The following is a 26904-nucleotide window of genomic DNA, read 5'->3' on the forward strand; positions in this document are numbered from 1 at the left end:
GCGAAACACAATTTCAATTCCCATGATTGCTTTACCATAATGAATACCAAAAAAGTTGTTTATTTAAGCAACAAAACTTCTCCATCTTTTGCTCAAAAAAAAAAAAAAACCCACTCCATCTTGCACATTGATTAGCAGTTTAAGACAATTTTCCCCCACCGGGGCCACCACTACGAAATAAATAATTCAAAAAACATAGTAATAAAATAAAATTTAAAAAAAATTGCTGTAAAAGGAGGGTCTGTAAACTATGCTTGTAACAAATTGTAATAGAGTGGCAACTCAATTGGCAAACTGGGCTGATAGAGTAAATGAGTTTCATGTCTAGCTAGAGGAGGCCCCTGACTTCTTCAAGCATTTGTACAGCAAGAACTAGTAATCTAGTTCCTTAATACAACTACTGCTATTTTAATTAAATTAAAATAAAGAAGTTTAGAGATTGTTATGGCATTCTGTCCCCACAAGTCCTCTCTCAGCTAAGTTCTAACCCATGGCATTCTCTAACATGGTTTTAGACATTTACTTGACCAGCTAAGAGAAGACATCACATACGGATCACAGCACAAAAATGCTTTGAATTCCACAAATTGCAAATCAAATATCTGTGTTTACCACTTGTCACAAATTGCAAAATTGTATGATACAATACCAAGGCCTTAACAAGTGTCAAAGATTTGATGCACAATCAATCATAAATCTAGACGTGAGAATATGAATAACAACCATCAAAGATGAATGAACCCACTAATTTTACATTTAAGGTCTGTTTGAATATCGCTTATTTTGCTAAAACTGAAAACTTATTATTGAAAGTACTGTAAATAAAGGTAAAAGTTAGTAGAAATAGTACAGTAGACCCATGAATAGTACCAAAAAGTGTAATAGGACCCATGAATAGTAATAAAAATAAACTAAATAGTGAAATAATTTATAATTTTAATTGCAATCCAAACGCACACTTAATCAGATTTGACCTTAAGAGTTTAAAAAGAAACTACTCTAATTACTATTATAGAAAACACTAATCCTCTCCCCCAGGTTAGCCCATGTTCAAAATTGAAACAGAAAATTAGATTTACTACAAAAATTGCCTATCTTGTATAGGCACAAAAAGTGTATTCAATAGGTCTTCTTTCTCAAAATTGGCTTTCGTGGTTCCTTCTTCACAGTTGTGGTGAATCCTGGGGTTGGTATATCCACCGTGGATTGATATAATTCCTTTAATCTACATTTGAGGCATAAAATAAGAACATTTTAAGTATCTACATGAGAACTAAAAGTTAACAACCAAGTAAAAGTGATTTTTATAGGGAAAATAATATTACAATTACCTTGGCATACAGATAACCAAAGCAACCACTGAAACCCCAACAACAAGAGGAAAGACTGGTGCCGCAGTCAACTCCTGTAGGACATGGAAGAAGAAGAAGAAAATTAATAAAAGAAAGAAATAAAGAAGGAAAGTAATCTCTTTTCAAAAAAAGAAGGAAAGAACTCATTTTTGTCAAATGCTTTTTAAAAAAATTAAATTAAATTATTAGTCAGTTACACAAGCAGCTAGTGGGTTTTGTACCCACACTTCTCCCCCCACCCCCTCCAAATCCAGACACATTATTATGGGAGGATTGTCATTTGAGATAAAGAGCGCATTGGATCATTCTGTCCAAAAGTTTGCCCAGAAGAAATGCATTCAACGAGTACCATGAAATTAGCAAGTGTTTAACTAAGCTAATGACAAAATACAATATGAGAGCTCTGCAAATCTCCTGATCACAACCATCGCTATCCAGAAAGTTTAGAAGACATGTTTGAATGCTAACACGTTGACATCAGCATGAAACAAACCTGCTTATGGTGATTTTCTTCAACTTTGTATCTGAGTGGGCCAACATGAATTTGGGTATTCTTCTCCAAGTCAACTTCAATAATCTCAGACTCAAATTTGTGGGTGCTTGATGGGAGACTAGATCGTAGCTGCAGTAAGTGCTTACCCCTTGGCAAGTCCTTCACCTGGAAGAAGTTAGAAGGTGGCAGGTCGTAGACAGACCCCTTGGACATGTCAGTAGCTGACTTTATTTCCACCATTAGATGTGAATTTGGTTCCTCTATCCTATTTCCTTCAACATGACAACTTAAAATGGTCATTTCTGGCTGTTCAAAGACCAGAAAATCTAATCCCCTGATATCCTCAGATCCAACCTACAAAAGTCAACAGCATGCTCAAATTAGAGTTCACATATAGGCAGCAAACTCATAAAAGATATTAGTATTTGAAATTTTATATGTACTTCTATTGAAAATATTAGCTACAACTAACCTTAACAGCAATGGATTCTGGGGATGCACGCTCAATTTTAGGGCTACCCAGACCATCCCTTTTCACTACTTTGATTACATATGTAGTGTCAGGATGAAGTCCTCTCAGACGATAACTTCCAGATGAATCCGTCACTGTCTCCTCATAGTAACCTTTTGACTCAGATCGAGCTTCAACTGAAACACCTTCTTTTGGTTGGCCAGACAGCAAAGTGATCACACCCATGGCACTGTAGAAAGTTAAAACCACCTCAGTGTCTTGCAGAAGCATCATGTACATTGAAAAGAAAATCCCCCCTTTTTCTAAACGTCAGGTGGGTCTTGAGCCCATGAGAGGGGGGTGGAAGGAAGCAATATTATGGAGACAAAATTTTAGCTACAATGTCAGAGAAATGCATTCAAAACTTGGATCGTGCGTGCTTGTTTAGATACAATGAAAAGTCAAAAAATTATTTCATACATTAACTTCAAGTCAAAGTTACAACAGAATATACTTTAGTTTCAGACTAGATAGTCATACTAGATAATCATAAGGGGTGAAAGGACAGAGATTTGTGATTACAAAATATTTTAAGGAGTGATTAATTTATTACTTTCAAAAAGTTTGTTTTTCCCCCAAAACTACACCCCTTTTTCTAAGCGTCAGGTGGGTCTTGAGCCCATGAGAGAGAGAGAGAGAGAGAGAGAGAGAGAGAGAGAGAGGGAGGGAGGGGGGGGGCGGGGGAGGAAGCAATATTATGGAGACAAAATTTTAGCTACAATGTCAGAGAAATGCATTCAAAACTTGGATCGTGCGTGCTTGTTTAGATACAATGCAAAGTCAAAAAATTATTTCATACATTAACTTCAAGCCAAAGTTACGACAGAATATACTTGAGTTTCAGACTAGATAGTCATACTAGATAATCATAAGGGGTGAAAGGACAGAGATTTGTGATTACAAAATTTTAAGGAGTGATTAATTTATTACTTTCAAAAAGTTTGTTTTTCCCCCAAAACTACACCCCACCTGATGATCTTAATTATATAGGCATTTTATGCAAATGTATCATTTAATTACATGTACCAAGACACTCTTTTCTTTTCTTTTTCATAAGTAATACATTCATTGAAAAAGCGCAAAAATCAGGGCACAACCCCAGTTCATGGGAAGTATAGACAGAATGTGACAAAAAGAAAAGGAAAATAAAATTTACAATATACTAGTTATATGACCATGCGATACATGGATCAAATCAAAATTACATGTAAACTAAAGAAAATATTTTAATAATATTATCAAAACCATCTTAATAGTTAGTGAACCACTAGAAACATTGCTAATGAGTTTCATGTAGAATTAATTATTATCTTAATAATCACTGAGCTACATGGCATAAGTACATTAGTTACATGCAAACATATAGCACATATGATAAAAAATGTATAAATATTAAATAAATTTTATTTAAAATTTCTTGAAACTTGGGTAATAAAGTTTTAACTAGGGTAACTATTATAACAATTGACAAGCAACTTGAAATTTTGATAATAAAATTTCATCTAAAATAACGAACCACATGGCCAAAAAGCCCTTTATAGTGTAATACAAACATTGAGCCACTTGGTGCAAGCATGATGCGTAGACAACTTTCATTTTATAGCATATGATGTATTTTCTAAATTCATGATATCCAGCAACTGTAACAAGTTCAAAGTAGAGAATGAAATAGAAGTCATAGTTCATTCATAATATCTTTCCATTTTGATTTTCATTGTAGATGAAGGGGAAAGCTTGCGTTAACTTTTATTGTTTGGTAATGTCAGAAAATAGTTGATTGCCAAGAGTTTAATATAAATTCCAAACTAATTCATTTTCATCAAAGAGCACAAACTAAGGAATGAACCTTCAATTTTCAAATTCTCTACGATAGAGATTATGATCTGTCAAGGAAAATCAGTGCTAAGGCAACATAAAAACTCTCATATGTTTGCATTATCACAGCATGGCTATATTGAGAGAAGAAAGAATTGACTGATGGAAGGAGAGTAGAGTCAATAGAAGACCTGTAAGCAACACGGGTGGCCTGAAAAATGACTTCTCTAGACTCCCCAGACCCAAGTTCTATTGTCTGAGCAGGAGGCGAGAAAGCATACTCCTACAGGAAAAGGGAGGGAAGAAAAAAAACCCAATTATTCATTAGTTGAGTCAGGTTGTTAAAATAATCTTAGCTACAGCAGACAGAACAACCATAATTTCAGTTATCTTCAATTTCTTTCCACAGTTTATATGGTAGAAGTAGGTCACACCATCAATCCTTACTTTTAACCATAAGTGATTTAAAATAATATCATTATACTGTGTTAAATCTTGAAACTGAGGGCTGCAGAATGCTGGATTCTGGTGGATGAACAAACTCAATAGTCCTACAAAATGAACTAGACCTCAAAGAATTTATCAGAAATTCCCTAGTTTCTAATTTTGAATGCAGCATCATTAAACTGAGGATAAGACATAAAAGAGGGGAAAATAACAAAAGTGCAAAAACAAACAATAAGTAGACTATTTGCATGAAATGTTACTAAAAACGCTCATTCTAATAGGGTACCTTCAGCAGGGCACGCAGGTAGAAAGTTCCAGGGAATAAGCTATCAAAAAAGAAGGTTCCACCAGTCCCAGATACTGAATTATTCCTATAACCCTCGTCGCCACTCAATGATAGCAGCACAGAAGGAATAGGTTCTTTAGCATCATCTTCAGAATATATGTGCACAGAAATTTGACCAAGCTTCTGACAAGAAAAGGAATGAGGTCCAACCCGTTTTAGATGATAGCCAGGCTGCAGAAAGTGAAAAACATGAGGTAAGATAGCATTGAATTGCAGTCACAGGAAACAAATATACAGAAAATACATTAAATCCTATCCAATGGGTAAACCTCTAACAAAAGAAATAATGAACCCATTTATTAATGACAAGCATTATTCAAATTTAAACATGAAATATCTAGGAATGGAAGTGATAGATCACTATTTAAGATAGTTACAGAAAGCACACCACTTAAAATATATTTTATTGCAAAAGAATTTGTCATTACAGAAATCATATCATGAGACATTCCTTACCTTTGAAGCCTCAACGCTGTAAGTTTTGTCATCATATAGAGGCCCCCCAATGAAGGAACCATCAATCTCTGTGGTAGTTTCAAGTACTGATTCACCACTCTTGAGAGCAGCAATGTGGCTATCTCCAGCAGCAAGAATCCTAACATGAACACCAGAAAGTGGGGGAGACACTGATCCTTCAATATATAAGCCCAGTCGAGCAGAAAATGCAGGAACAGGAGCTTGACAACCATCACTTGTCACCAAGACCTAACATAACACAATTTTAGAATGAAGCATGACAGAAAATTTTTTGAAATGAATATATATATATATATATAATATGTATCAAATGATGCTTACATGACATTGTCTAGGATAAAACAAGATCTTCTTCACCCCATTATCCCTGCAACACATCACAACTTAAGTCAGTGCCACAAAAGGTGCAGTAAACGCAAGTTAGCATTATCGTGAGCTGTTAACTAAGTTCTCTAGCAATCAAATCAGAATGATATAACATTACACATCCAAAAAAATAAATGTATATATAAAATCCAAGGCGTGGAGGAGCAAAAGGCTAAAGCTGCTTGAAAAAGCAATGAGATTGTAATTGAAACAGTCAACACCTACACAAATAAAATACTTGAACCACTTCAGTCCACCACTTAGTAAACAGTAAAGCACTTGATGGCACAATTATCAGAAAGCAGCTAAATGTATACACCTTGAGTCCCGAGGAAGAATAGTGAGTTTGTCTCCAGGATTAACCCACATAGAATACTCATAAATGGCAGCACTTGTTTGATCCTTCTCAATGGAACTAAGTTTAGCTGTGGTACCATCAATGACCTTGCCCCCACCATTCAGAATGTCCACAACAATACTCTCAGGTAATTCATATTCACCATCAAGTGTCCCAGACTCAACATTGATTTGTCCTTTAAGTAGATACTTTTCTCCTTTCAGAAAGACAGGCTACAGAGATAAATGGATGATGGTGGAAAAAGATAAATGATATTAATATCAATAATGTACTTACTTCCGATAATAATAAAAGAACTATATAAACTATGTACCGATGGATTCAATGTATCGATCTTCATTGATGAGCTCCCAAAGAAAATACACGAGTTAACAAAATGAAGTTCATGCAATCCAGGAGATTCTACACATATCTGCTGGGAACCTTTCTGCAGTTCACATGAAGGAATAGAAATCAATTTTTCTTGAAAATACATACGATTCCAGAATAGTTATAGGGATTTTAGATTGGGAAATTTAATGAAGAGAAACTACCTTAATTTTCAAGTTCACCATTGATCCATCTGCTTGAGTCATGTAAGCATCTACATCATGGGTGGAGATAACCTTAACCCAGAAACCTTTCTGAACAAATACAATTCCATTTACATCCTCAGCACCAACATCCAAATCAATGGAGCTCTGCTCCCAGCACCAATTATCTTCCCTAGAAAGTGCTTCTGCAGAGTTATGCTTGACCTAAAACAGTAATAACCATTTAAATATAAATTAACATAGAATAAAAACAGCATTCAGAAACTTAAACAAATTAACCTCAATTCTGCATGAATGTTTTGATATTTATATTCATAACAAGAAACATGCTGAAAAAAAAAATGCTATGGGAATATATAGACAGGAGAGAACAAGAATTATACCTCAAGCCTGTATTTTCCAGGGATGACATTTGAAAAGAGAAATTCACTACTGCTATCTGTCAAACTAATTGTCTTTCTCTCTTCGGTGTGTTTACCAGCCAATCTCAAAAGGGTAACAGAAACGGATGGGCCACATTTCTCCTTGCAGGCTACAGTTCCAAGTACATTGACTAGTGCCTTTATAACAGACCAGAAAGACAATTGTCATAGCCAGACGACCAACCAACTTCATAGGATAGTAGTAAAAAGAAGCAAAAGGGCCCTAAATACTTTAATTCTTGAGAGATATTACCTGAGAAAATTCAACATCCAACAATGGACTTTTGACCATAACATCAACATAAGATGGCAAAAACATTAGTCCAGGAGCACTCTCAGGTGTCGCTGCCATAGAAGATAAGCGATATTCACCTGGTGGAACCTGGACAGATTATAGATAAAGGAGAGAGATGTATATTGATCAGAAAAGGGGACATTAACTTTAATAAATGTATGTATGAAAGACAACAAGGAAAAATCAAAATACCACAAAAAATATAATTTTACTAGACATTAACAGCTTTATTATAATAATTATGAGAACTTAAAATTGTGAACCAACATGGTTATGGTAATTACAGTGGCATTATCTTTGGACCTGATTACTTGATAAACTTTAATGAAAAGCTACTCAAAAATATGTTTGCCTTTTGTGCTTGTCTTTATTAACAACTGCATGACATGTATATGTTTTCCAGTCGATTTTACAATAACCATGTCAAACAAATAACCAAATTTAGTCAAATCCACAATCAACCAATTAAATGAGATGAGAAACAAATAACTGCAAGCTCCCCTGTTCTAATTGCTCATGATCTTGCATCAACCAAGGATCAGAAGATCAGTTCTAAAACAGAAATATATCCACTCAATGGGAACAGGGGCATGTGCTTTTTTGGTATTGATCAATGGTGAGGTGAAAGGATGTTCAATGATAGAGCTCTGGAGCTTTTCCCAGATTTCTAGGGACAAGGAGACCAAGGTGGCTGATTATTTCACTTTCTGACGACTGTGCTCACTAGAAAGCAACTTTTACTCAGGCTGTTCATGAGGGAGTTGTAATCCATGATTTTTTTTTTTTTTTTTTTTGATAGGTAAGAAAGTAATATTATTAATAGAAAAGAAGAAAAGATACACAGAATTCACGATAGTGAACAAAGGACAACATAGAAAACAAAAAGAAATAAAGGAATCAAAAACCTATTCTAAGAGACAAGAAAATCAATAATAGTAGAACAATCCAAAAGACCACAACACCGAGACCAATCGAAGAGAGTCTGCTGGCACAAATCTAACAACTGGACCAGTGACTTCTCGATATCCTCAAAAGAACGCCGACTACATTCAGCCCAAATAGTCCACATCAAACAGCCTAGTACCAAATTCCATGTATCGGAATTATATTTCCCAAGCCAATGGTGCCAACAACATAGTAAGTCTGCAACCGAACCTAGCATGACCCAATCAATCCCAAACAGCTGAAGCATATGCATCCACATCGAATGAGCTAACGGACAAAAAAATAAGAAGATAATTCACAAATTCCTCATTACAATAACACATACAACAACAATTTGCCAAGGGGCGACCACAGAGCATAAGATTATCCAAAGTGAGAATTTGGCCATGAGCTGCTGTCCATGATTTGTATTCTATTAAGTTACCCCAGTCTCATGAGGATAGGATGATCAAAACTATTTCTAAGATTCAGGGCTTCAAAGTACGCACTTATTATGAAGTCTTGAGAAGTGGAGGGGATAAACCGCAAAAGTTTCCCTTGCCAGACAGTATAACTTGCTAAGTCTCCCCCTCATGTTGGATTCTTTGCGTGGGCTACAATGAAGGGAAAAATTCTTGCTGATAATTTGCGAAAAAGTGGAATTAATATTCCTGATTGGCGTAGTATGTGCAAGTCTGATGGAGAAACTATTGACCATTTACTCCTCCGTTGTAGCGTTGCTAGAGAGTTATGGGATTTCACAGTATCCCTTGTTGACGTAACTTTGGTGATGCCTTTAAGAGTGTAGGATATACTTGTCAGCTGGGCTGGGCTGGTCTCTGTGGCAGAAAGGATAAGCCGACAATCTGGAGAACTATTCCATCTTGTCTGATGCGGAAAGTTTGCAGAGAGGAATATGAACAATTTTGAAGACAAGAGAACTTTCCATAATTCAGCTCAAATCAAAGTTGGTGCTAGTGGGCAGTTTATTTGGATAAAAACAGGCAAATTCATGCTCCTTTGCTTTTGATTCTGATCTTTTGTCTTTTCTGTATCTTGGTTGACATACTTATTTTCAAATCTTTTTACTGATTCCATAAGATAAAAAGCAAAACCATAAGATAAAAAGCATAAGAAGCTTTGTAAAATTTAACAAAAAAGCCTTACTGGCTTCTGTTGACCTAGAAACACCATAAAACTAAAACCATTTAATGAGACTTCAGATTGTCGAAAGAAACAACTCTGTGAATGACTTTTTGAACTTTAGCTATGTCAAAATCGGAACGAAATTACAATATACTGTAAGCAATTTAAGAGCACTACATAATTGAGCTTCAAGCTTGCATACCTCAAAGCAGAAATTTCCACTTCCATCTGTCAGTTTCACTTGAGGTTTGACATTCTCTGGTCCATGAGTCAGAGCTACCTAGAATACAAGCGCAACAACAGGTTTAATTGACATGCAACGTATAAGTATAAAAAATCATATGAAAAAATTTGGGGTTTACCTTTGCCTTGTAACCAGCACTAACCATCCTAACCACACCACAGACATCATAGGAAACTCCTTTCATATCTGCAATTGAAGCCATGTTTGGTAACACCTAAACAAGCAAGCCAAGTTAGGAAAGAGAAAAGGACAACAATGTAATTCATTACAATTGAGACATAAACCAGTTCATTGAGCTAAATGAAAATGTAAATAACTGACCGCTGTCAATTTCAATTATCACAAAAGGAGGACCTTACTAAAGATTCAAGATACAATTATGCACTTTGCTTTACTTTACCATATAATCCTTCAATATGTTGAACTTGTAATGCTCCTTTATGGCCTCTATTGTATAGCGATTAGACGTAACCTAAAATACAACAAATTGGAAACACAAAAAGATAATACTTGAATATAAGATAAAATGATCTAATACTTCATGTGTCAAATTTACAATAAACACATTGCATTATGGTAACAAAACTTTTCAAGCCTAGGCACCTCAACCAATATCAAAGACATGAATCAAATAACAAAATGATTAAGTGATTGACAGAATAACTATATTCACAGGAACAGTCACACACGCAAGAGATAGGGAAAGATTGTTGTAGTAACGGTTTAAGTCAAGTTATAATATATAAATGCAGACCTTCTGTCCAGAGACATGGAAATAAATTGGTTTCTATTTTTTTTTATAAGTAATAAGGATGTATATTCAAGAACACTACCTTATGTAGAAAAACATAAGGCAAAGAAAAATTACAAAGAAAGAAAAGAAAAAAGAAAGAAAGAAAAGCTATAATTACATAGGAGAGAGCTAAGGAACGTAGGGAGAGAATCACTAGTGATGAGTCTCTAAGCCCTAGACCAGTCAAAAAGTGAACCACTAAAAGAAGCCAATAGTTGGTCGTCAAAACTTTCCATGTCCTCAAACATCCTCCAATTTCGTTCCCTTCATAGACACCACATTAAGCACAACGAAGCTAAATTCCAAATGCTAGATGAATGCTTTCCAGGCCAATTCCACCAACCGATCTTGGCAAGACCTATGAAATCCCAAAAGATCTAAAAACCATACTCCACAACCGGTAAGCCTTCCACAATGAAGTAGCAAATGATCTACCATCTCCCCATTACAATGACACATTATGCACCAATCAACAAAATTCATCCCTCTACCCCTCAAATTGTCACCTGTAAGGATCTTATCCCATATAGCAATCCATATAAAGAAAGAAACTCGCCAAGGAGCTTAACCTTCCAAACACCTTTCCAATGAAAAATAATAGGCAAGGGGCTTCTTAACTTATTATAAAACAATCAGATGTCAAAATCCTCATTCTTCGTCAACTTCCATCGCATACGATCTCCATTCTCATTATGAAGTAAATTAGAACCCAAAGTACAGAGAAATTCATCCACACCACCCATTTCCCAATCATTTGGTCTCCGAAAGAAACGAACATCCCAGCTTCTCCGTTCCTCTGTCCCCAATCGTTCAAGAGAAGAAGCCACTGATGCCTCTTTGTTGGAAGCAATCCCATACACACCCGAAAAGGTTAATTAAAGTGGAGACTCCCCACACCATTGATCAATCCAAAGCTTCACTCTATCCCCCACCCCTACCTCAAACCGAATATTTTTGCTAAAAACCTCCCAACCCATTTGGATACTTCTCCACAAACCACACCCATGTACCCTCTATCTAGCTTGGAGGTCCATCCCCCCCCATTCTTTCCCGAATTTTAGAGCTACAACCCTTCTCCAAAGCCTTGTCTCCTTAACCCCAAACCACCATAACCATTTCCCTAGTAAGGCTTTATTAATAGTAGTTAATTTCCTTATTCCTAACCCACCATTTTCCAGAGGTACACACACATTGTCCCATCCCACCAAATGGGTCTTGGAATCCCCCCACAAGAAATCCCTTTGCAACCTCTCAATTTTATTGGCCACACGCGTAGGGATAGTAAAAAGAGATAAAAAGTGAGTAGGAAGACTAGATAATGTACTCTTCAGCAACATCAATCTTCCACCTTTTGAAAAATACATCTTCTTCCACCCAGCCAACTTCCGCTCAATTTTCTCCAAGATAAGATTCCAAACAGTGGGGGACTTGTGGGACGCCCCCAATGGCATACCAAGATAAGTCATAAGCAAAGATCCAATCCGGCAACCCAAAATCTCTGCCAAGACATGGACATTAGGAACCTCCCCAATGGGAACTATCTTGCTCTTCAAAGCATTAGCCTTTAAACCTGTCACGACTTGGAAACAAAGAAGAAGCATCCGAACATGTAGAATCTGCTCCTCATTTGCATCGCAAAATAGAATCGTATCATCTGCAAACAATAGATGCGAGACACATACCCCTCCACCCAGTCTACCATCAGCCTTAAAACCTCGAAGTAAACCAATCCCTTCAACTCTTTTCATCATCTTACTGAAGACCTCCATCGTAACCAAGAACAACATAGGAGACAGTGGGTCCCCTTGTCTCAACCCCCTCGAACTCCCAAAAAAATCAGCTGAAGATCTATTAAACAAGACAGAGAATTGGATTGTAGATATACATGTACGGATCCACCTACACTATCTCACCCCAAATCCCATTCTCTTCAACAAATCTAAAAGAGCCTCCCAATTCACATGATCATAGGCTATCTCAATGTCCAGCTTACAAATAAGCCCCGAAATCTTACTCTTCACCCTACTATCAACACACTCATTAGCAATAAGGATTGAATCAAGTATCTGTCTACCACCCACAAAACTGTTCTGCGACTCAGATATCAGCTGATCGAAAACCTCTCTCAAGCAATTTGCCAAAATTTTAGCCAAAATCTTGTATACAATCCCCACCAAACTAATTGGTCTGAAATCTCGAATATTGGAGGCACCGTTCTTCTTAGGGATTAAGGCTATGAAAGTTGCATTAAGAGATTTTTCAAACTTACTGTGTTGATAAAACTCTTCAAATACATCTAAAACATCTCTCTCCACAACTCCCCAACAATGGTGATAGAAGGCCATTGTGAAACCATCAGAACCTGGAGCTTTATCCTTTTCCAACTCTTTGACAACTCAAAGAATCTCCTCCTTTTCAAACCTCTATTCAAGCCAATCCCTCTCTATACCCTCTATCTGATCAAACTCCAAACCTTCCACAGAAGGCCTCCACTCCTCTGTCTCCTTGTACAAGTTTTTATAAAACTGTACAACTTGGTCCGCCATCTCTAATTCATCCTCATGCATAACCCCATCCACCTCCAACATACTAATATGATTATACCTTCTCCAAGAATTAGCCACCTTGTGGAAGAATTTGGTATTGTTGTCTCCTTCCTTAATGCATAGCATCCTCAATTTTTGTCTCCACGAGACTTCTTCCAAAGAGAGAAGGTTCTGTATTTGAGATCTCACCACAGCCCTCTCACCCATCTCCAATTCAAAAAGGCCATACTCCCCTTCCTTAGTATCCAATAATTTCAAGGCCTCCAACAATTTTCTCTTTTGATGACCTACATTTCCAAACTCACTACAGTTCCACTGAATAAATATCGATTCCACCAAGAATGAACCCTATCTGTGAACCCACCCGTCTTTAACCACATATTCTCAAACCTAAAAGGACTCTTCCCCCTCAATATCCTTCCTAGGTCCACTAATATGGGGAAGTGGTTGTAAAAGAAAATGCAAAAAAACTCCACAAATTTTTTGATACACTAGGACAAGACGGTTGAGCTTTTTTATTTTTATTTTTATTATTAAAATAAATAAATAAATAAAAACTCCCCATACACTAGGACAAGACGGTTGAGCTTTTTTATTTTTATTTTTATTATTAAAATAAATAAATAAATAAAAACTCCCCATATTTTCTAGCTGAACAAGCCAAAAGACTATAATTCATTTGTCATGTAGAACTAGAAAAGGTTATCAGAATTTTTTTTTTGGGTGGGGGGACGCAGATGGAGGGGAAGAAACCTCCCATATCTAACACAGTATGATTTCCATACAGGAAAAAATAAATAAATAAATAAAATCCTTATCAATACTTACCTACCCAGTCCTGTGGAGTGGTGATAATTAGTAAAAATAGTACAGTTTAATTCACCACCAATTTATAGGCCAACTCATTGAATCTGCGACTACAACTACAACATGCAGACTGTGTCTCATAAGAGACTGACACAAACATCATAAAGATGCCAGCTCATATTACTTCTTTAAACATAAATGAGGACAAACAGATATAAAGAGCCAAAGAGTAACATAATCAGCATAATACAGAGATGAATGCCACTCAAAAATGTCTGAACTAACTGATTTTTCTGTGAAAGAAATGAACAGCCAAATAGATCAATTAAACTTGGATATTGAGAGCATGTGCAGAATTATGGCTAGTCAAGCTCTACACAAACACACACATTTAACTATCTTTTATAAAGTATTTACCTGGTCAAGTTTGTAATACCCTTGTTTGTCAGTGATCGACCTTTCATGACCATCAACTATAATTTTGACACAGTCCACTCCCATGTCATTTCCATCAACTACACGGCCTCCAACAGAAAATCCAGTGACCTATTCAAGGATTCTGCATGTTAATATATTCACATAATCACAAAACCAAACATAGGATAAGCATACTAGCAATCACCTGTATAATCAAATATTTTTTAGCACGTGTAAGGCTAAGTACAGCAAATGAGAGTAAGAAGAGTAATATATACATACTATAATTTGCATATCTACTACTAGCATACACAATTTTATTTGACAAATTTTTATTTGTTACCAAGTCTTAAGTTTTAAATCAAAACAAGTTTACCTCAGAATTTATAGACAATTTTACAACATGCCTACAAAAATCTAATGGAACAAGAAAGACAGCAAAAGGATGGTGAACAAATACCATAATAGGATAAAATATTATGTTTCAACCATGTAGGCAACCATATGGCTTACCTGAAACTTTTGAGGAATGGTCACATGTTGATGCTCAACAGACACTGACACAACGGTAGGTGAAACATCAAATACTGTGTTTTCACCCTTGTAGTAAGGTATGAGCTCGTAACTTCCTGTAAGTAATTCAAACATTTGAGAGAATGTGCTAGTAACTAGAATGAAAAATAGACAGCCATATAGGGAATTACCACAAGGTATTGATTTAAATGTGAACAATCCATCAGCATCAGATACAACATGACAGAGAGCCTTTCTCGATCCTAGGACATTAGCAGAACCTTGGGGACAATCTACCTCTAAGACATCATCCGAGTATAAATAAATATAAACTCCCAAGATTGGATTTCCCTACCAAAAGGTAACAAAAGGCTTTCAGCTTATATAGAAGGATGCAAATGTGAAGCATTATCAGCCAGCAAGTGATGAGCAAATTTAACTACTAAGTCCAATATCATACTTTAACAGAACACCTAATTACAATAAACATTGATGTACATAATATCTTCTAAGAGGATAGTGGAAAAATTATATTACCAAACAAATCATCATAATATGGCTGATCTCAAATCAAGTGAAAATGCTAACCTTTGGAAACAAATTGATAAATAAACTTACAAGAAACAGTTATAGACATAAAGACAACAGCCTTGTGGCTCAGTGGCATCACTTGATTCTTCCCATGTAAAGAACCTGGGTTCAAATCCCCCTTCACCCACTTGTTGTAAGCAAAACAGTTATAGACATGAATCATGAATGCATAATTGGCCTTCAGATCCCCTACTAATACATGGATTTTTAAACAAATTAACAATAAAAATTTAAAAGGAAAAAAAAATAGCACTGTTATGCAACTGTTGTCTCTAAAAAAATAATTACCTGAGCAACAACAAACCCTCGGACATCATAACCAGGGACAAAGAAAGTTTCTTCAACTAGTCCATTTCCAAACCCCAGTTCCACCTGCAAGAAGTGTCTTCCCAAATGAGTGACAATGTAGAATTTACATGCTCATCAACAATAATGCCCCACATACATACATTAATAATATACACATACACGTATATTAGTAGTAGTAGTAGTAGTAAAAAAAGACATGTCAGTCAAGGAGCTACTGAGAACATGACTTCAGATAGAATAAAATGGTAGAAAATCATTAATGGTACACTGATTTGTCTGTTGAAGATCCATTACTGAGCCCAAACTTTGGGGACTAAGGATTGGTTGTTGTTGTTGTTGTGTGAGAGTGTGTGAGAGAGAAAGAAAGAGAGAAGAAGAAGATAGAGGGGAACAAAAGTAGCAAGAAATGGAAGAGGTATGAACAAAGTGAAAGAAAAAGCAGAACACCTCCGTGGAACCTCTAACTTCAACTTTCAGGTCAGGATGCGAAGCACGCAATTCATATTTCCCTGCACCCAAAGAAGGATGTCATCAAAAACAGAATTCCCATTTGTTAAAAAAAAAAAGATGCGCGCGCGCGCGTGTGTGTGTGTGTGTGTGTGTGTGTGTGTGAGAGAGAGAGAGAGAGAGAGAGAGAGAGAGAGAATTATCAGTAAAACTTTTGGTGCTCTTTAAAATTAAATTCACTTGGAGTAAATAATCACAAGTGCAATCCCAGTAGACAATTGGATCACTGCATGTGCTATAGCATGCATGAAATTTCATTGAGAATCTGAGATTCAAAGTCATCTAACTTTTCTTAAAACCAACCTCTTTGTTAAAAAATACTTTAGGATAAGTTGGGAGCTTTAATGGTGTTTTGTTTGAAGAAGTTGCCACATGGAGTAAAAACGCATTCATCATATTAACAAAAATGCACTAAGCAAACTTTCATACCTGGAAGAATATTTGTAAACAAGTAACTCCCCACCGATGATGTTGATACAGAAGAGATGAGATCACCACTAGGAGACAAAAGTTCAACATTTACGTTTGAAGGACCTCCATTTTTATTAGAACAGCTCTCACCACCAACAGCTCCCACCACCCTACCAGAGACGGTGAACCTACAACATAAAAAACTTTCCAGTTGTAAATCATACTGAAATTTAGAGCAAGCCCAAGAACAGAAATTATAACAAGAATCAATCAAAACAAACCCTGTGAAACGGAAATTTATATCTTCATTGCTATTGCAACCAGTATCGTCAACAACAACAGGAACCTGTAAAGAATATATCCCAACTCGATTTTAGAAAACATAGGCCACATGTCACACAAAGGAGAAAGAGTGCACTTTGCTTGAGAAAATTTGACATAAATTAACAATGCAATCACTAAACCTTCTCTGGGTCCCATGCCCATCCTTCTGGTCCATTAATCTTAATTACAAAAGAACCCTGCAACATATATAATTATTTCAATGAGAATAACTTAACAATAAGCGCACAAACAAGAAATATGGATCAGAATTCTAATTGTTTACCTTGTCATATACTGGAATAAAGTAGTAGCCATTAGGGGCACACTGAGTTCTGTCCTTTACCAAGCCATCCACCGTTTGAAGCTCGACCTACAATTCAAACCATATCAAATACAATCCATCTACAACACATCAAGCACAAACAAATTCAAACAAACTAAATACAACGCCTTTGACTTCCTTTCCTTTTAAGGTCACCATATTAACTGTTGTCTACCCATGCCAATGCCCTTTTTACATTATTAACGCGACCAAAGCATACACTTCCAAATTAAAACGCTAAGCTACAACAAAGCGATAATTTACACATTTTTCTTTCAAACATTTCATTCCCTCGCCTCAGTTTGAGGATTGCGTATGCCATCAAAGGACTCAATTCAGTAATATACAAGAAAAGCTTAAAAGGCAAAATGTGTGCGTTTGACAAATCACAAATACATACCGAAATGTGAGAATAATCCATTTTCGCATCATTCGGCTTCCTTGAATTCATCATATACCTACTAGCCTGCAACAAACAAATACAAAAATTTTCAGAGATTAGAATTAATTAAAATAAACAACTCGAATTCAGAAAGAGTAAGAACTCATAGATTTCGGATTATAACTAATTACTGCAACAAAAAATGAAGAAAACACTGAAATAAACCAGCAGATTGGCAGAATCCAAAAGAGAAGAGATCAGCGCCAAATTCAGATCCATGATTTCTCAGAAATTTGTGTTTTATATTACAACCAATCCTCCGTTTGATTACTGAAAATTTCAATTCAAACCTGATAAAACGATTCGAATTTTATCCTATACTTTTCTTAACCAAACGGAGTGGTATCGAAGAGAGAGAGCATAGTGAATAGTGATTGACCTCGACGAAGCCACCGCAGCCATGGATGGAATCAGCGGAAGCAGGTGAGAGAGAAGAGAAGAGTGCGATCAATACGCATAGTACGGCGTCTCTCATCTTCATTCTGCGCTGTGTGTAGACTTTGAGCTCGCCCACACTGTTTTTCACTTTCATTGCAAAATCAGAAGAGATCTGCTTTTTTATTTCATGACTTCTTTTTTTTTTTTTTATTACAAATATATATATATATATATATATATTTTAGAAATGAATTGCTCAGGTTTAAATTGTCCTTCTGGAGCTCTGGCACGAGCGGCAGTGTCTGGTGCGAGAGGGGTTTATGGGTTTTGTTAGAACAACACCGCTTGCTTTTCCTTTTGCCAGTTTATATTGTTTAAAAAAAAAATTAGTTTGTTCTGATTTTTATATCAAAAATTAATAATAATTTAGTTATCAAAAATAATAATAATAATTTAGATCACTCTTTTTTAATTGAAATAACATACCTAATTTTATCATAATTTATTTTAAGAAAACCAAACTTAATTTAACTAAAGTTTGTGTATTTTATGGTTGTTTTAAACCTTTTTTTTTTCCTGAAAACTATTGTTGTTTTAAATTTTATCCAATATGACAATGAGTTATTATGAATTTAAAATAACATAGTTTATGACTATTTGTAACTCTGAAAATTATATTATATTTTATATATATATATATATTATATAATAATGAGGTGGGAAATATGGTGTTTTAAAAGAACAACATTAGAATATGTTAGGTTCTAAATACATAGGATAAATTTTTAGATTCTAAATTTATGTAGGTTGGCAAACCGAAAACAAAAACATGTCTAGATTAGATGTTAGACATTGCTCGAGATTGTCCAAGTCAAGATTCAAGAACTATCAAGTTGCAGAAAGAAGAGTTCAAATTCTGTGAAGCTCGACTGATCGAAAGTCGTATTCTGCAGATTTTAGATTAGGCTCAAAGCTCACGAAAACTTTTAGGGTTTTAGTCCTACACTACCTAGTATAAAAAGAAAACCCTAAATATGTTTAAGAAGTTCTTGGAAGTCTTATGATTTACTCATGTGAGATTTGTGAGGTTTCTATAACCTTCTAACTTAACAAGCATCTACCAGAACGAGATTTACAATCAAGAACTGGTGGAAACAAGTTGCTGCAAAAACATCTACTGCTAATGGTGATCTGAAACCTTTGAGTCAGATCCAAAAGTCACAAACGTGGGTGTTTGTGTTCAGCAAATTCAGATAGAAGAATCCATGGAGTTGAAGCTGCACGCGGTCATGTGAGTAAGTTCTATAAGAGTTAGTTTTAGATTTTAGGGAGAAAATCTATTTGTTGAAACTGTATTTTGTCCGCCCTCGATTTGCATGCCAGACCCCGAAAAATCCAAAAAATATTATTTTCTCTCTATAGGGCCACGAGAACATCCAGAATGATGTGGTGTAACCCGTTCAGGCACCAGAGCATCCGAGGTGCCTCTTTTAGCAAAAATGACCAAAATGCCCCTGGTCAACCCTAGGTTTGACCAAAGGTCGAATAAGGTCAAAACCCTCACAAAACTACATTTTTCATGGTTTTATATCAAACCCGAGCTTCTCGAAGAATTTTAACAACTTTGACCAAGTTTAACCCAAAGTCAATCCTAAGTGGGCCTAAAAATCCTAATTTTGATCAAGCTATCAGAATGGGTTGAAACCAATGTCATTGCAAAAATTATCAAATTCTCATTCCAACGACTATTCATGGGTTGAAATTGTAGATAAAACGGTCGAGATATCACAAAAACCGGGATGACGTACCAATCGATGCACCATTAACTTTCGAGGGTTATAACTTTTGATCCGATCGTTGGATTTTTGAGTTCCATACCTTTTTAGAAATAGGAAGTCATGACCTTTCCAAGGGTGTCAAAATCAACCACATTTTAGACTTAAAATGTGTGTCAAGGCCATAAATAGCCCCAAGCACCCCTCAGACCTAGAAGGAGACACATTTTTTCTAAATTTTCAGCTCTCTGCTTGGTTTTTCTACACGTTTTTCTCTCTTCCAAACCCCAAAAAACACACCAAAGCTTGTTGATTCTTCTCTCTTCACCAAAAAACCCAAGGTATTGTTCTTATACCCGACCTTATTTTCCTTGGTTCTACATTTGGGATTTGGGGTTTAGGGGTATGGATGAAGCTTTTTAGCTACCATCCACACCCCTAACCTTTTGAATCTTTTTCTAGCACTTATCTTGCTCTTTTTGCTTAAATAACACGATTTATCACTTTCTTTAGCATGTTTCTTACTTTATTTGTGTTTTTTAGCTTAAATCTATTTGCTTTTATGCCTTATGCCATGTTTCATGCTTAGATCTACATCTTTACATACTTATATGTTTAGATCTACATGCTTAGGGTTTTATGCCATGTTTTCCTATGTTTTATGCCTTTTTTAGTTCTAGGTTGATGATTAGGGTTACATGTTCACATATTTGTATGATGTTGTTGGCTACGCTTTGCACAAATCTATGTGTTTATGCACTTTTTGCCATGTCTCGTGCTTAGATTTACATTCGTACATGTCTATATGCTTGGATTCATGTTCTTCCATGTTTACGTGCTAAGTTTCTACATGTTTTTCTATGCCTATATGTCTAGATCTATGTTCTCATATGTCTATGTGCTAGGATCTATGTTCTCTACATGCCTTACGCTGTATTTCATGTGTTTGTGTGCTCCATGCCATGTTTGTGTGCCTAGACCTAGGCTATGTTTGTCACGCCATGTGCTATTGTAGCTCTTTTGTCACTTTGTCTTACTTTATTGCGTTTTGGTCTAATGGTTGGACCTAATCTAAACCCTATGGTCTTTGTCATCGTCTGTACACCTTAGACCACATCAAAGGGTTTGGATCACCCCTATTTGCATGTTTATACTTGGTTGCTTCTATGCTTAATGCTCGTGTTAGCCTCTCTAGTTCAAGGCTTTGCCATGCTTGACGCCCTTAGCGGGTTTGTGGTTATGCATCTATATCTGACGCCCATGAGGCTTTGTTTGGATGTAACCATTTGGGGTGCATCACCATGATGCCGGTTGTTTCATGCATACCTTTCCCCTTTTCCACTCCATGCGATGATATGCTTTTCATGCTTGTTTGTGCCACCTATTGGCTTTCTATGCATCTTCACACACTTACTTACATGTTCATGCATAACTCTTGCTTGCCAGTATGTCGTCTATGCTTCAACACAATGAAGTTATGGACATTCGACCAAAACCTACATTTGTCCCTCGCAAACACCACTTTTTGTTTGCTTTCTTACTTGTTTGCTTTCTCGCTTATTTGATTGCTTTCTTGTTTCTTTACTTGCCATGTCTAGCATGCTTATCTACTTTATGCCTCTTTCGCATGTTCTTTGCATCTTTTCCTGTCATTGCTTGTCTACTGGTTTCTTGTCTTTGCCTTTGTATGTACACACATGGAGCGAGGATGCTTGGAGCTAGGGCACAATCTCCCAGGTGCAAGCAAAAAGGGCACGGACGCTAGCATGTAAAGATAAGCCAAGCGGTAGTGTTCAATAGATTTAGGAGTTTAGCCTATCCCTTTGATTATGCACTCTTTTAAACTCCTTCCTTCCTCATCCCTTTATCTCTTAGATGGTTTGTATTAGGTATATCATGCTATGTACCATTCATTCTCATCTTTAGTGTATGGTGACCCCTGTTTATTTTTCTACACTTATATTTTAGGGCATGCTTTAGGGATGTAGGCGCATTTACTTTCTTGCTCTATGTGCTTGTATTGTATATGATGTATGTATGTGTGTGTGTGTGTATATATATATATATATATGCTCGCCCCTTCCGGTGTGATTGTCACAGCCCATGTCACCTAAGGCAAAGCGATGCCTAATTTCCGTCGCAAAAGTAAGGTGACATATTGCTGGATTTTCACTATGAAAATCTAGTACTTTGCTCGAATGCCTTAGGAAAGCATAGATTGGGACATAACCCATTCAAAAGCTAAACCTCAAAGCCCTCATGCATGCAAAGCCTTGAAAGCCAATGCCAAAATCATGTTTTTACTACCAATCTCCAAAAATTAAGGTTTTATCAAAACAAATGACTTTCCTTGGACAGATGTTGTGGGGTGATTAACACCTTCCCTGCACATAACCAAACTTCCAAACCTAAGAATCAAGATTTTTTTGCCATCCACATTAGATTAGGAAAAATGCCATTTTTCTTTACCTAGGATTGGTAATAAAATCAACTAAAAACAAGTGATCAATCACACTTTAGAAAAACCCAATGATTGGTGGCGACTTCACTTACCTTTGGTAATTCCCTTAAAATTTGGCCAAGATTCCTACCACACCTCCAAAGGTAGACCTACCTTCCTCCACTAAGAGAGAGAGAGAGAGAGAGAGAGCACCCAAAGCCCTGCGTAAACCACGCCACACACGCACACATGCAGCACCAAAATCATCGAGAGGAGCCTACAACGAGCCCCCGCACGCGCGGGAGCGTCACCATGGCGGGTGGTCAAACGAAGGCACGGCGGTGGCAGTTTTTTGCTACCAATCGAGGCCGAGCGTCGACACTATTGTAAACTTCCATTCTATCATAGTGAATTTGTTTACCTTGAGAATAGTTATATTAAATCCTTCCTAGGTTTTTACCTTAAAACTGTTGGTTTCATTGGTTTTCTTAAGTCATCATATTACTATCTTCTTTACATTTCTGCACTATGAGGGATTGCAAAAATTTGGGGTGCTCTAAAAAAAAGAATTTGGTGCTTTTAAGGGCAAATCTCTTTTTGGGTAAGTGGTGTGGAGTCGCCACTTATTTTTTATACAAAAAATAAGAAAAAATAAATACAAATTACATAATCAAAATACTTCATTGTCATTGATTGAATGAAGAAAAGTACAACTTTGGTAAATTAACCTTACAAGGCTTTAGGTCCTTGTTATAATATATGCAAAAGAATACAAAACTTTGGTCCTAGTTACAATCTACCAAAATTAAAAGACAAAACACTAATCTATCTATCCAAAAATCCTAAACTCGGGGGCTAAGTTATGGAAGATAGCAATGTTAGTTTCCTAAATAGTTTTGAAAAAGTGCTAACTAACAAATTTTTTTGAAAATCAGTGTTATTTTGAAAAGAAAAGAAAAAAACCCATTTTTTGTCTATATATGTTTAACCAATCCTGATGACGTATAGGTCTTCGAGCATATCTTCCAGTAATCTTCCCCCGACAATTTGGTGCAGTCTTTACTCATACCCTATTGTTGATTTGGATAAGATCCTTGACATCTTAACTATGATCAATGCTCTCTCTCTCTCTCTCTCTCTAAGCATGTGTGGAATCTGAAGTGGGTAATGTGTGTCTCTTATTTTGGTTTGTTGGTTAGTAAATGGTAAAAAATTATAAGAGGGATATTTGTATGATCCTTACTAAATTGATTCTCCAATTATATAAGTGCAATCTTTAAATGTGATCTTAAAAAAGAAAAACAAAAGGGACACTTGATCTTATCTTTACTTAGAAGGGGAAGTTAAGAGAAGGAAGAAGGGTAGCTCTCCCTTCTTCCTCTTTCTTTATTTACTTTTATTTTTGGCTTAGTGGGTTAGTTCCTCTTAGTTCCTTATGCATCCAATGTGCTTCCAGTTAGAAAAAATAATAATTATGGTATAGTTAGAGAAATCCTTGCTGCTAGAGGCCTCAATGTCCCCTTTTGTTGTCCGATTTGCAACTCTGAAATGGAATCAATCTTGCATATGCTTAGAGATTGTCCTCAGGTTCGAGTTTTTTGGGATTCCTTCCCTCCTCCTATCCACCCTAATTTATTTTATGGTGCAAACCTCTCAGACTGGCTCAAAATCAACTACACATCCCACAAGACTGCTGGTATTGGCATTAGTTAGGGAGTTATTTTCCCCTTTGTAGTTTGGAGTCTATGGCTACGGCAAAACAAGGTAATTTTTAGGGACCATACCACTCTTAAACCAATCATGGCTAAAACATTAGCCAAAGTTTCAGAGTTTGCCTACCTTGGATTAAACCAAAGGCTTAAACGCACCACACACTTCATTCAGGTACGTTGGCTCCCTCCTCCTGAAAACTAGTTTAAGCTAAACTCCGACGGGTCCTCTTTGGGTAATCCAAGCAAAGCTGGTGGTGGTGGTATTATTAGAAACTCCATTGGAAATTGGGTGTGTGGTTATGCTTGAGCTATTGGCCATACCACAAGTGTGGCGGTAGAACTATGGGCGCTAAGGGATGGAATCAATTTATGCATTGATTTGAACTTGACTAATGTGTTGATTGAAATGGATGCGAAGATTGTGGTGGACCTGCTACTGAAAGGTGAAGAGATAACCCATGGTAATGACATTCTTATTATTGATTGCAAAGAGGGTTTAAAGTAAATTCTGAGAGTCCGAATTCAACACTATTATAGAGAAGCAAATAAATGTGCCGATGCTCTTGCTAGGAGAGGTGCCTTGCTTTCTCAAGATTTTGTAATTCCCCCCCCCCCCCCCGCATTGATGTTGCTCTCTTAGTTGGTTTGATGCTGTGGGAGCCATGTATGTACGATCCCAAGTTGTTGTATGTTGTTGTATATGTTGTTTCTTAGTTAATCTTAATTGCCCTGTTTACCAAAAAAAAAAAAAAAAGTCCAAAAATGGCATGGTATCAAGGTTTTTTTTTTTTTTTTTGGTTTTATTTTATAAAATTCCACCATTACAACGATGAGAGATGGAAATTTAAACCCTAGATCTCCTATTAATTTAAAAAAAAAATGCTATGGAACTAAGTAAATGACATTAATATAACTATTAGTTTTAAGTAAAATTTAAGAACAAGTCTTTATGTGTTGAATTTCTAATTATTTTCAATGATGTTGTATTAACTGATAAACCATATGGTTGGATTTAATTCTCTTTGTGACAAGTTCATAATACAAGCTCCTTACCTCTCTATTTTACATTTGTTTTAGGTACATAGAGTGAGTTCATATAAACTTGAGGGAATCTAGATCATCAACTCCCTTCCCCAATTTTAAATTTGTATTAAAAAAAATTATCACAAATCACAAATATTACGCTACAATTTTCTATAATTGCAATAAAAAGGTAACAATAATACAATTTGTAACATCTGATGAAAGTGTTAGTCATATTTGTGCTCAATGCTTATATCTCAAAAGAACAAATCAAGTTATATTTGAGGTTCATTAAAATCATTTATAATCCAATATCCACATAATAAACACTTGATATGACACTTAGCACATATCTACACAAGACATACTCAAATAATATAATTTGGGGTATTAGAAATAAAGTCTTTTGTTATTAATTAAGGAATTTGAGTTCGGACCCCACTCAAGCAAAAGATAACAAGTGTCTTAACCTAATAATAAAGATAAATTATCATGAAGTGAATCATCTTGTTTTAAATTTATACTATCAATGAAAAATGAATTGAATGGAGAGTGAGATAAGAAGCAAGTGTAGAAATGAATGAGGGCCGAGAAAGGCAATAAGGAATCTTATGACTAAATTAGAAGAGAGTGCCAGAGGGAAAATTCAAATTATTTGAAATTTTTTTTAGAAACAAAATTATTTGAATTGATCGTATTTATTCACACATATATAGTTGTTTCATGTTTATTTATTACGTTATTTATTTATTTATATAAACCTTTTAATAGCTAGGATGTGATTAAGCCCATTATTAATAAAAATTAGTTTTACTTTTTGTAGGGCAAGCAAAGCCTTAGAGATTCGCAGTAGTGAATCTAAAATTTTAGCTATTTAGACACAAAAAATCACTTTATCTATTTTAACTATATACATGCTGCAGCAGTGGATCTATTTTAGCTTTTAACACAATAAAATGATATAAACACTACAATAAAATAATATTTCCACAACAATAAAATAATATATCACACTACCCAAAAAAACATCCACAACACCAACCACAACCATCTCTACCATCAGCCATAGCCACAACCACAACCACAGTCACAACCACCACCACCAGTCCACAGCAGGAAAAAAAAAACTACCAACCCAAAATAAACACAGACACATTCCAAAATCACCCAAAACCAACAAATAAACTCAAATCAAATGAACCCAAAACTAACGATTCAAACCCAGCCCACGCCGATTCAACAACCCATAGCCACCACCGATTCAACAACCCAGCCAACACCCAAACAACCACCACCGATTCAAACCCAGCCACCACCGAAGGGACCTACATCGATTCAATATTGGAACTGAAATCTAGCCAGCACCAAACCCAGCAACCATCAAGTCTCCACAATTCACCACCCACAGCCATCCACCATACGAACCCTAGCTGCACAAACCCACTGCCCTAGTCCACCACTACAAAAACCCACCACCACACAAACCCACCGCATAAACCCACTGCACAACCCGTCCACCACTACACAAACCCAATGCCAATCTGAAGAAAAGAGAAAAGGAAGAAGAGAGAATGAGAGAAAGAAAGAAGAGAAAAGGAAGCAGGGAGATATTTTGAAAGTGAGGAAGAGATAAGAGGTTTAGGCGTGTATGATTGAAGGCGGTGTGGGTGAGCTTCGATGAGCTTTAGACCAGAGTTGAGAGACCGAGCTTGAGAGCGATGAGCTTCAGAGATGAGATGAGAGTGAATGAGAGAGAGAGAGAGGCACAATGTGAAAAGAAAGAATAAAAAAAGGAGCAAGGCAGAATAAAATAATATATATTTTTTTTACCTTTGAGCTACGTGCACATCTATCTTTAGATGTGC

The 26904-nt window shown here is 36.1% G+C and overlaps 1 protein-coding gene across 1 annotated transcript; it reads right to left on the reverse strand.

Moving 5' to 3' along the window:
- Positions 1–864: 864 nt before the first annotated feature.
- On the reverse strand, positions 865–18331 carry LOC111984747 (uncharacterized). Its single transcript, XM_024016364.2, has 27 exons — positions 18091–18331; positions 17670–17735; positions 17231–17317; positions 17088–17144; positions 16905–16969; positions 16642–16811; positions 16153–16214; positions 15685–15768; positions 14997–15156; positions 14806–14921; positions 14293–14421; positions 10130–10201; positions 9848–9943; positions 9688–9765; positions 7374–7502; positions 7082–7258; positions 6699–6902; positions 6479–6592; positions 6127–6377; positions 5763–5808; positions 5421–5669; positions 4905–5135; positions 4363–4454; positions 2318–2546; positions 1846–2199; positions 1332–1405; positions 865–1225 (listed from the first exon to the last, which is right to left on the reverse strand). Exons 1-27 carry the CDS (start codon positions 18241–18243, stop codon positions 1120–1122), a joined length of 3651 nt encoding a protein of 1216 aa, XP_023872132.2. The 5' UTR covers positions 18244–18331; the 3' UTR covers positions 865–1119.
- Between the last annotated feature and the right edge of the window lie 8573 nt (positions 18332–26904).

This window comes from Quercus suber, unplaced genomic scaffold, assembly GCF_002906115.3.
Source record: "Quercus suber isolate HL8 unplaced genomic scaffold, Cork oak 2.0 scaffold_14, whole genome shotgun sequence".
Lineage (NCBI taxonomy): Eukaryota > Viridiplantae > Streptophyta > Magnoliopsida > Fagales > Fagaceae > Quercus > Quercus suber.

Excerpts from the sequence above, each read along its gene's own strand:
- LOC111984747 (XM_024016364.2), bottom strand. The coding sequence starts at position 18,243 with ATGAAAGTGAAAAACAGTGTGGGCGAGCTCAAAGTCTACACACAGCGC. Across the intron at positions 17,145-17,230 it reads TTATTCCAGTATATGACAAG|GGTTCTTTTGTAATTAAGAT; the intron begins GTAAACAATTAG and ends TATATGTTGCAG. Across the intron at positions 16,970-17,087 it reads GGGCATGGGACCCAGAGAAG|GTTCCTGTTGTTGTTGACGA; the intron begins GTTTAGTGATTG and ends TATTCTTTACAG.